The sequence below is a fragment of the Protopterus annectens genome, chromosome 17.part0 (genome assembly GCF_019279795.1).
Source record: "Protopterus annectens isolate FY-2018-M chromosome 17.part0, PAN1.0, whole genome shotgun sequence".
Classification (NCBI taxonomy): Eukaryota; Metazoa; Chordata; order Ceratodontiformes; family Protopteridae; genus Protopterus; species Protopterus annectens.
In genome coordinates this window covers 544,437,510-544,450,024 of record NC_056751.1, presented here as the reverse complement: position 1 = coordinate 544,450,024, position 12,515 = coordinate 544,437,510, and the positions used below count along the sequence as shown (strand labels likewise).

General features: G+C 34.1%; 1 protein-coding gene across 1 annotated transcript in view; it reads right to left on the bottom strand.

Annotated features, from left to right (window-relative positions):
* LOC122791458 (mucin-2-like) overlaps positions 1-3,805 on the bottom strand; it is a 111,427-nt gene extending 107,622 nt beyond the window's left edge. The window contains exons 1-3 of the mRNA XM_044059203.1: positions 3,724-3,805; positions 3,119-3,380; positions 841-955 (exon numbers count right to left, since the gene is read on the bottom strand). Coding sequence (XP_043915138.1) covers positions 841-955; positions 3,119-3,380; positions 3,724-3,805 — 459 coding nt within the window. The remainder of the gene's footprint in view (positions 1-840; positions 956-3,118; positions 3,381-3,723) is intronic.
* Positions 3,806-12,515: the final 8,710 nt, after the last annotated feature.

The following is a 12,515-nucleotide window of genomic DNA, read 5'->3' as shown; positions in this document are numbered from 1 at the left end:
CATTGTCTTATCTTAGACATGGTATGCTAAGAATTATTTTTTTTTCTAGAGCAGTGCAGTGTGGTAGCAAAAATAAAGACTATGATCTGTTCCAGAGTCTATTACTGGCATGAAAATGCAAAGTTAAATTTACTTGGCATTTCTTACATAGTAAACAGCAAATATGTAAATGTGAAATTATCATAAACAGTACATTTTTCAGACTAGTATCATAACTAATAAACTGAGATAATATCCCTAGTATGTATAGCTATTTTGTACATACAGAAAGATAACTGAGTTAACAGTTTATAATACAGCAAGAAATTCTGACAAATACAAGGTTTTCTTATTTCATTTTCTAGTCCTCTATCTGCATAGATACAAATAGATGGCAGTAAATTATTCTATTTTATTTGTTTGCAGATGTAGATAACAGTTTGGCATTTTTTGTAATGTGGTGACCCAAGTGCATCTGTAAAATGCAAAATACAGAATGAAACATACATTTACAGTGCTTTGACTTGCATTAAAGCTAACTTAGTTTGTAGATGTGCAGACATTTGCCTTCATTCTGCCAGTGTAAGTTACTTTCACTGATAAAAGTATGCATGGCTTGAGTTATGCTTGAAAAGGGTTTGTGGACCAGAAAACTTATCTAATTAGCAAATGTGAAAACTAGTTAACTAAATAAATAAATATGCAGAAAGTTTATCTGACTAAATTATTGCTATTGTGTAGATATTTGGTAGTAGAGGAAACACAATACTATCAAAGTTTATCTGGAAAGCTACATACTTTCTGTAGAAAGGGTCTTAAATGCTAAAAAAACTGATTTTGAGGTATAAATATAATCCTTGCCTGCAGAGCATCATCTTCATTCCACAGAATGCTCAGTCCCAGTTTTGCATAAACTCTGATGTAGTTGCTTTGCTTTACAATCCGAAGTCCAGAAAAACTGTATGGCAACTGGACCCTAAAATAAAAATAAAGGACTAATATTCAGACTTTGTAATGTTATCAACTGTTTTAGCATTGCTTTATGTAATATTGGCAGCATTGTAAAATCACTAGCAAAATCATATGCAATTCCTTGTTTCATTATATAAAAGTACATGTTATGTGTCATCACAGATCATATATTTGTGCAGATATAATTCAGTTAAATAATTTATGGTTGTAACAGCACTGGTAATTATGATGTATGCATATAAGTAGAAATGATGTTAAAAATGGCAGAATTTGTATCTATTGGCAACATGTATGGGGGGCTTTGTTCTCCTGAAAAAAATTGCTTGAATAGTATAACTGAACATGTATTTTCATAAATTCAAATATTCATTTTCAACACTTCACCACTGATAATAAGTATAAAAATACTTGTATAAGAGATTTGTGCAGTAGCAGAAAACATTTTTTTGATAAAATTCTAAACATCAGTGTTTGACAAACTGTTCACTTATAAAAGCAGCAATACTGACATTTTATATAAAAGACTGACAATATAATTAATGACAATATAATTAATAAGTAAGTATAATATAATCTTGATGAAATATGTAATTAAGTGTATAATACTTAATAGTTATGCCAGGAAATCATGTATTTTCTGAAATTTACACATAACTTGACAAGTACATTTGGTACAGGGCACAGCTCTTAAAACATAAAACTAGAAGACAAGGCATATCATGTAAAATGTATAACTAGCATTGTTATTTAGTTGGGATTATAATCACTAGTTGAATGTTGCATGAAAATTTAACTAAGTTTACCTTGAGTAATCATTTATAACCAGACAATAAGCTGCTATCATATATATATATATATATATATATATATAGAGAGAGAGAGAGAGAGAGAGAGTCCAAAAAGATGCATTGTTATATTTAAAAAAGTTTACTTGTAGAATGCAGAAAAAAGTATACAAGATGTTCTTAGAAACATACTTATTTTGGAGTATTCAGAAATATATGCAAATTGTATTTGAAATGGCTAAAATGTTGTGTTTGCAGTTTTCTGTCTCTGTTTATATTCAGATTACATTTTGGTTCAGAAGTGTATTAACTTCCTTGTATAATGTGTTTGTTAAAGCCTGATGTAGAAATGAGAATAAATACTTACACAAAATAAGAGAAAAAATATTTTAAGGACTACTATTATGCTATGTACATAATATGCTTTATGTACAAATTACCAGCATAATTAGAAAATAATCCAGGTATATCACTTGCAACAGAATTTGATTTATTAACCTACTTATATTGGTGCAATATAATCTGATCAATTTTTATCATAACATTGTTTCCAAACTGTCAATTATCTTCCATAAAATGACAGATTTTACAACATTCACATAAGCATATCAGTTTTCCTTTGTAAGTGTTAATTTACTTATAAAATGCATTATCTGGTAATTCTGTCATGTAGAAATGGAAGATGTGTCTTTATCATTCTGAGTAGAAATATTAATGTACTTTTACATATTTTAACCAAAATGCACGCTTCCTGTGTAAGATAAAATGTTCATATGCCATTCTTATTCTAATCATTATCTGTGATGTGCTGTTATATTTGCACTGACATGTACAATGTTTTATATTCAAGAACAGGGAGGACATTTTGTGAACATGGAGTGAGGCTGCACAGGGCAATGTAAGTCTATATGACCCCACGCAACAATAACATTCCAAAGTTGGAGCAATATCCTATCAGAGAATGGCAAACAATATCTGGCATACTTGGCCAGTCATTAATATAAATACATTTGAGCATAAACTAGAATATATGTACGGCAAAATGCATCTTTAAAAAATATAAAAATCATTTTATTCCAAGAAAATGAGTACCTATCTAGTGTAGAAATTCATATTAATGTTTTCTTCTTTATAATAATACACTTTAATAAATTTTGAGGACCACTTTATCTAAAATTTCAACACAGATAATATTTCTGATAAGATATCTTTACTAAATCAATGGTTATTTGACATGCAAGGTACAAACAGGAAGGAATCTACTTTGCTATCCCATGTGTATCCTTTTCTGTGTAATGGCAAAGTAAGGCTTACAGAGAATCTTAACGCTTAACAATATTAAACTTTAAAAGAAGTCAGGTTATTACTGCAACGAAACTTACTGGATTCCATTAACTTCAACATATGAGTTACTCAGTTTGGCAATTACACCTTCAATCTTCATCTGAACATATTTTATCACTGGGTGGCCATTCAAAACCATACGCCTTATCTGAATGTTAAACTCTTCAAATGTTCCTCCACAGTGGGAAGCAAAAACATAGTTGCAAGTTCCAGGAAACTGGAAGACATCCCCATCAAATGTTTTGAAGTGGTAATTTCCCCATGTACTGCATACATGGTCATTGTGGCTTTGACTTACACCTATAAATAAAAACAATATTTCCAGGAATGAGGCTTAGAATTCCACATAAGTCACTTTGTTGATGATATTGCAATATTTAGCAACCTACCTTGTCAAGGCACTTTTACACAAATCCCCAATAATGTTATTATTCTACACAGTGCAATAATTTGCAATTAAGCATGGTCCGTGATTTAATAAGTAATGTTACTGATCCCTGTTTGAAATTCATCCCATTCCATATGAAAAGATAAACAACATACAACCATGTGATAATTGTGATTTCCATGCAAAATTGAAATCATCTCATTCCATGCAAAAGCCTTTTCCAGAAAGGTTTTAATATATCACATCAAGCCTCACCCTCATTTTTCATATCGCACACTATCCCTAATACGGGTGTTAAAGTCATATAATGCACATCACTGTCTAGTTTGCCATCCATCTTGCTTAAACCTCTTACAGGTTATTTGTTGCCATTTTTTCTTTTCTCAAAAGTACTTTCAGTTGTTTATTTTTCTGCTGAGCCACAAGTGTGGGTTGCATTTTGCATTTCCTAGATTCTCCAAACATTTTCTTTCTACAGCGTGTACATTTCTTTACTCGGGGTTATGTATTTCATACACCATTACATGTTCTTATTAATCATTCCTTTTATCACCATTTATATAGATGAACTTATGCCCATAATATCTTTGTCAGGAGCTCTTAGTTACACATCTACTTCACATTTTCTAGCACATCAACAAAATGAGGTACACATTTTTGTTTCATTCACATATGATTCATGAATTATGTAGGACTGATGTGTTAAACTATCAGATAGTCTTTCTCTCTCTAATGTCTGGTATTACTGACTGTCTGTAATCATTTTTGGTTTAAGAGGTTAGATTAAAAAATAAGAGGCAACATCAAGGACAGTCTGTAAACTCAGAGACAGGTAAGAGTTATGGTGGTGTGTTGTGTGTATGTGTGTGTGCGTGTGTGTGTTTGTGTGTGTGTGTGTGTGTGTGTGTGTGTGTGTGTGTGTGTGTGTGTGTGTGTGTGTGCATGTGTGTGTGTGTGTGTGTGTGTGTGTGTGTGTGTGTGTGTGTGTGTGTGTGTGTGTGTGTGTGTGTGTGTGTGTGTGTGTGTGTGTGTGTGTGTGTGTGTGTGTGTGTGTGTGTGTGTGTGTGTGTGTGTGTGTGTCTGTGTGTGTGTGTGTGTGTGTGTGTGTGTGTGTGTGTGTGTGTGTGTGTGTGTGTGTGTGTGTGTGTGTGTGTGTGTTTAAATGTACATATGTCTGAGAGACTGAATGAGTGAGTACCTGTGCCTTCTTGAAGCATGAGCCATCAGTGGTGATCAGCACATCATTAATGACAACCACCAAATGATTATGATACATGCAGATTAGCTTATAATGCGGTTGTTCTTCTTTAAGACTAATGTATCTCTGAATCACTGGATTCCTGAGTTCATGTTAAATGTTATTTTTGCTGCTGTATTAGCCCTTGAGGATAAGCCAATTTCTGAATCCTGATTATGTCAGACTTTCCTTTTTTTGCTATGTTACTGGTGTTTATACTTAATGTTTATATTTTAATTAAATATATTATTAGACGTTTATCTTTTAAAATGGTGTGGTACAGTATTCCAAAATCTGCTTACAGATTTTTGTGTATCATATTGAACTACTTATTGATGGAATTTTGTCAGAGGCACCCTAAAAGTCCTTGCGCAAAAGGACTCTCTCACTTAAATAAAAAAGGGTAATCTCAATTTTTGTTACTGCCTAACCTTATGTGATAGTGTATATTCTTTTACCAGAACAAAATAATGTAGTTCTCTTCAGACCATGTGCTTTCTAAATCAGTGCTTATTCCTTATTCTTTGATGAAGACAGACATGTTGTACTTGCTTGATTATCTGTGTTAATCAATACATCAAACAAGCAGAAATTAATATGCAATTTCTGAAATGTGTTAGAAATGTTGGTGCAGTAGACATAAAGGGTCAACAATTTTAATAAAGCTGCCCCTCTTAAATAGAAAGCAAATATCCCAATGACGGTTTTATTGAATTTATTTAGAGAAGAGTAATAACCAAGTCAGAAATACATAAGAAGAAAGTCACCCCCACTGTGAGTATGGTAAAAAGCCTTTCCTGTACATAACTACAATTAGTGGAATTTTTCAGAATGTGTAGTCCCAGCATTATAAATATTATAAATATCAATGCTTCCCACCACTTCCACTATAATTGCTGCCACTGAAAAGCCATGGTAATTGCATAACAGTTTGATAACTGTAGGATATTTTGCTATTGGTTATATTTAAGAAAGGCCAACATTTTACTTCAGTAGCATGAACGTGCAATGGTGGAAATATATGAAGCTTGCAATGATTTGTGAAAAGAAAAATGCTTTTTTCTCTGGTTAGACAGTAAGTTTTTCATGTTTACCTTACAAAACAACTGTATGTAGTAAATGAGCACTTAAATTTTGTATAAATTTACTTATAAAGTCATTGCAGCAATTAATTTTTTGCTTACTGGAGACAAGTGGATATCTATCAGCTTCATTAATAATTGTTATCCTTGTATCGGCAACAGGAGTGGTAGAAAACTGCATCAATCCTAACAGATAATGGAAAAAAGATGTTAAAATAAATACCATATCATAAACCGCAATAACAATACTATAAAATAAAACTGAAATCACAGCACTAAAAGTTTACAGAGTGCATTTCCTAAGAATTTGTTTTAAATTTTTACTTAAGACAGTACAAGGAACAATTTAAAAAATATTTCTAACAGACTTCTATATTCTTACTCTTTTTTTCTTGTAATTTAATGTGCAGTCAATGAATGTCATTTCAAGAGAAACAAGAAATTTATCATGTTATTAGTTTTTTGTTTAATTAGTGTGAGTGTATTGCCAAGACATAAAGTTCTGACTGTGCTGATCAATAATTGTGTTTGTGTGAGTGCACATGCTTTTGGTACACACACACACACACACACACACACACACACACACACACACACTTGACCTAGATCATCATCGTCTTTCTTTCCCATTACCATACTTCTTATTTAATTGTGTAATTTGAAGTAACCATAATTACCAGCCTGAATACCTTCTGTAATATACCTGTAATTAAAAATGGCAGGTGAATGAATAACAAAGCCAACCAGTACAATAAAAAGACAGTGAATCGGCATACTTATTGTATGCTTCAACAAGAACATAAACAGACTGGTGAACATGTGAGTGATTTCTATAGTGAGAATGATAAGTTCTGGTTAAACAAATGCAACTCAGGTGTGTATGAGAGGGTAGTAAGAGAATCCCCAAAACAGGAATCCCTTGTCTGGTTAGCATGGCCTGTGAATGCACAGACCTAATCATTCTAGTAAGGTTCCAACTCCATGGCTAGTATGCCGGTGGAACATTGTTGATTCTGCAATTCTAAACTAATACAGTTTAATAGTTGGCTATGTCCTTCACCTAGATTTATGGTATCTGGTAGGTGTGTTGCACCAGTGCACAGCATTAGCTTTTAGTACAGTACTGAACAATTAGACCTCAGTCTGTGGCCATCGTAAGTGTGGGCTAGCTGAAATGTTATACATTTAGATCTTGGAGAAGTAGCTGAAACATAATCATTAAACAATTGTCTCAAGATACTACGGAGTCATGCATGAATATTGGTTCAGAAACTGTAGAATGACTGCTGAAATGGTAGTAAGGAGGGGTACAAAGTGGTAATGTACTTTATCTAGAATATTATCTCACCCACTCAGGTCAGTGGTGCAACAGGTAACACTTTCCTTTGATGCAGAAGGCTGTGGGCTGTATTCCAATACCAGTTATTGGATTGCTGACACTGCAATGCAGCATAAGGGGATACTACACTCAAGTGTGTCACCGTTCAGAAGGGATGTTAACCTAATGTCCCAACTGCTTGAGTTAGTGGTAGATATGAACTGGAAATCCACATGAAGTTAAGTACACCAACCAAGAACTCAAAAACTTGAGTAGAAATGAACAGCAGCCAACAAAGCTCCAGACCAATTTTTTATTCCATCCTTTGCAGAAGTGTAACCATGAAATTAAAACAATGACAGCACTGTCCTCTGGAATAAAAGACTGGTATGGAACTTTGTTGGTCGCTGTTCATTTCTACTCAGGTTTTTGAGCTCTAAGTTGGTAGTAGCTCAGGTAAATGTAAAATATCCTGCGGCACCTACTGAAAGAGTAGGGGATGTTCATAATGTCATGGCCAGATTTCTCCATAGTAGTATAAATATTACCTCAGGTGTCCCCTAAAAGAGGCTCGTAACCTGGTCAACAAAGGACAGGTAAAAATAAAATCAATTTCAACAATAAAATTAGGGTAGTGTTTTGCAGTTGTACCCTGTGACATCATAGATGGGAAACAACTTATATAGTTGCAAGCTAACTAAGTACTGTATTGGGAAAAACTCTTCTGGTTTACTAATGCCATTATACACAGATTCAATAAGCTACAGAAAGCTGAGATCATGATATGCAACTGAGTTTAATGCTGCTTGGACTTGACTATTACAAGTTATGTTTAGCTCTATACCTACTAATTAGGAATCTACATGGCTGCAAAATTCATAAGACTAAATGGGACAAATAACTTCTCACTTATGCATTATTGAATGGATCTACATTGATTAATTGTAACACAATCATATGAATTACATGTATAACCTCTGTTCTAATTATTCAATACATTTGATACCTAATTTTGATAGAACACTTAATTAACAATTTAACCAAATATAAGAGTATGAGGTATCTGTTATTGACAACTGGACTTTGGTCATCCATTACAAGTTTATACATAGCAGAGAACTGAAACAGCAGCAAGATAAATGACTTCATATGTGTAATAATGGGCTTCAGCATGGCCAGCCAAGTATGTTTGGGAAGACAGAGGACAGAAAATAGTTTTGCTTGGTTTAACAGGAATACCAACCTTAAGCTATGGGGAACACTTGGACACAAGTGTTGTGAGACAATAAGAAAATTAAATTGTTGTAGAATGAGGATGATTAATTTCCTGTAAGTTGCAGACAGAAGTGGCTTCAAGACATTTTAAGTCTTTCCAGAAGCCAGGAAGATGAGATGTATATATATATATATATATATATATATATATATATATATATATATATATATAAATACAACACACGGTGTGAGATTTTTGGTAGAGATAGATAGGAGGAATGCAGGACAGAAGAAATTAGTCCATTATAACCAAAAGCAAGTAAAATTGTCATAGTGCTGTCAAATAAGTTAGGGCAGGGCTTCCTGGATGTACAAAATGCAGGAATGGGGCAGACTCAATGCTGCCTTAGAAATGAGTGCATCTTTAACAGAAAATATTCTTGATCTGTAGGGAGAAAGAGAGGTTCCATCACCTAGATGCACAAGATATGCCTGGGGAGATGCCAACATAAAGTGAGTACAAATGAAAGAATAGGATATCAGAGCAATGATCAGAGAAATTAGGAATGGTAGACATGAACTATGGGGCAAAGTGCCAGAAATGTGTAGGACAGATGGACTTTAGATGAGCACAATGAATACAAAATTCAGAGCACATTCACTTGTTGATGATATGGGCACTGAAAAGTGCATCCTGGTAACAGAGAACCAATGGTTAAGGAAATCAGAAGGATGAGAAGAGAAGTGTACAACCATGCAGAATGTATACAGAACATTGTCAGTCTTGCTGAAATATATTGAAAGCAGAATTATTGATAGATTTGTAAATTTGAATTTAAATCCTCATATTGTGTGATTAATAGCTAACTGGTTGTTTGACATAACCACTGTGATTAGAGTAGCAGGTACCACTTCTGAAAGCAAAACAATTACCAGTTGTGTACCACAATGCTCAGTTTTGGGGCCTCTCCTATTTGGCGTATATTTCTCAGACCTTCAGGCCAGCACTTCTGGCCTATGGTAAACTAAGTTTGTAGAGGATTGTAAATTGGATGTTATTATACAATATTAAGCTGACTCACAATTGTTCCAGCATTGTTTAAACCATCTTAACAATTGATGCAAGGACAATGGTCTGAAATTAAATGTAAAAAAATATGCATTGTTCATTTTAGTAAACAAAACAGTTTCACTTACTGTATAGGAGATGCACCCCTGAAATCAGACTGTGTTGTAAGGGATATGGGCAATTTGTTGATAATTCCTCATCATTTGACCATCATACCTCCACAATAGTACAGAAAGCCTTTTATCTAGCCCATCTAATTTCCAAAGGTATCTCCACTAGATCCAAAGAAGTATTAAATTCACTTATCTGCATATCTTACCAGACCCATTATTTAGTATAACACACCTTTTGGCATGCATTCATTTAAACATATCACAAAACTGGAGACACCTCAGAGATTCATAACTGAAATCATAAATGGCCTCAAAATCTTATTTTCAGGAGAGACTGTCAGCTCTTTCCCTGTACTCAATCTCTTACTGTCTCCTCCATGGAGATCTATTGTCTAGTATTCTGCGTCATGAAAGAACCAACCCTAGTTGATCTCTTATTAATTCACAGAGCTAATGGTACATTGAATACTCGGTTATGGGAACTAAACCTTCACCAGCAAATAAACAGGACACATTGGTGTGATAGATTCATATCCTAATGTATCCCTCATCTCTGGAACAAACATCAACCACATGTCAAGCAGAGTGCCACCATTGCCACCTTCAAGGCAAATGTGGATAACTGGGTGGGCAGCCTCAAATTCTCTCCCAGTCTATCTTGGCTTGCCCTTCTTGAGACTAGATAGAAATTTTGAATCAGTTTTTTTGGCTAGGCTTGAAATGGTCTACAGACCAATTGACTAATACTTACCTATTAACCTTTAAACCTAAGAAAGATGCCCTACATGGTCATTACATAGGGTGATGAAGTCTACAGGTAAAGACTATTAGACTCAGTAAGCAGTTTCAGAAAAGGGGGCTTAAGAGACGTACAGAATATCTGCATAGATATGGCACTGGTGGCCTTCTTCAGTGTACTAGTTCTGCCCTATGCAGCAGACCAAGGAAATGAATGATAATTTAGTTGTCATGGAATAATGCAAGTAGTAGTGAACGAGAGAGAGATATTGTTGCTATAACATAAAGGTGTTAGACAATGCAGCTCCAGTGAAATAACTCCTAGTGAGCTTATTGCTTTATTTCAGAGTAGGAGAATTTGTAATGCATAGTGTATTAAATAATGTGCAAATTAAATTACACACTCAGTTAAAGGGGGTGCTTTTTGTAACAATTAAACTGGGTAATTTTTGTTTGCTTCTAATTCTAGATAGATGGCTACTCCAAAACTTAGCAATATATACAGACAATAGTAGCCACTCTAGAAGTTCTTGCATTTGTAGGGTTTGGCTAGATTTTTGACTCTGTTTTAAGTATGCATATGAAGATATGGATTGTAAAATTAACTGGGTGGCAAGACATTTGTTTAGCATGAACAGAAGACAAAGAATGACTGACCTAGATGTGAGTAACATGCCAAGTGACTTTGAGCTGTCCAGTTTTCAGAGACCAATGATGCATTCTGTTGGAAGGTTTCACAAAAACTTTTAACAGTTTTAGTGCAGTTTTGCTCAAGTATTGTGAACTGGACATTGTGAAGGTTCATGAAAATGAGTGCATCATATAAATGGCAGGTTAATAGGAGTATTCAGGAAGTGATGATGCTTGTTTGTGCCATTAAGAATTGCCTAATTTAATAAATCAGGCTGAGATTTGATTGGTGACTTTACAATATTGCTGATATGCTTATCAAATGTGAAAAGGGTGGATTAGAATATTAAATTAATGAACAATATGTTAATAATCTCAGATGTTATGCTCTAGCATTAAACCAATATGCTATCTAACACTCACTCTACTTACCACATGACATTAAATCATTATGTCATTTAATACTAAGCCAGCACACTATATAACATTAAACCAATGTGTTCTCTAATTTAAAAACCATGTACCATCTGATACAAAATCAGTGTATAACACATCATTAAACAGTGTGCTCTAGCATTAGCTGACTATGTCAGGTAACATTAAAACTTAGGTGCTACCTAATTATAATACCGATAATTTAGAAAGTTGAGACTTGCTTCAAGACTAAGTGGGATTTATTTTTCATGTAATAGGCAAATTACTATGACTGACTGTAAACACTATTGAAAATCATGGTACATAAAGGACACTGGAGAATTGTATAAATCAAATTACCAATAAAATAAAAATATCAACAGAGAGTGGTATAAGAAAATATATGTGCTGCATGATGCTGATTAGTGCATACAGGCTGGGTGGGCCATAGGATGAAAACGCTAGGCTCATTTGCAATAAAATGAGGAAATGCCTACTAAAATGAAACGTAGGGTTATAAAATACAAGCTCTTACTACCTGGACAGAAAAAAGATTGAAGGAAGTATTTGTCATGGACTGGATAAATGCTTCATCTGAAGAAATAGAAATATATAGTTAAGGCATTATTTAGCTATGATACAAGAGAAAACAGAGACCATGCATGAAGTTTGTCTTCTATCATCTAAGATGAAAATATATTCAGTCTCACCGTCAGAACATTTCATCCTCATATGCATGGTCAGTTCAGAGTATCTGTCTTTGTTCAATGTATTTCAGCAAGGCTAGGTGAGCAGCATTGTGCAGGTGGGAAATGCATTCAAATGCACACATATCTCTTTACATTAAATCTAAATGGATAATATAGGATCTATATAACACAACTTTAAAACACTTTTTCTCATAATTTGTCACATCTTTTATGTGACAATCCAAAAACACACAGAAACAATGCTGTAAAAACACCCAAGGAAAGCAGGAAGCCAAGCTAGATCCACAAATCTGTTTAGTTAGCACTTTTGTCCACAAGTAACATCATTCTGATGATGTCTAGTGTTATTTGTAGACAAAAGCGCTAAATAAACAGATTTGTAGATCTAGCTTGGCTTTTTGCTTTCCTTGGATCTTTTATGTGACACTTTCTTGACTTTTCTTTGTTACAACAACAATGATGTATGTGTGTGTGTGTGTGTGTGTGTGTGTGTGTGTGTGTGTGTGTGTGTGTGTGTGTGT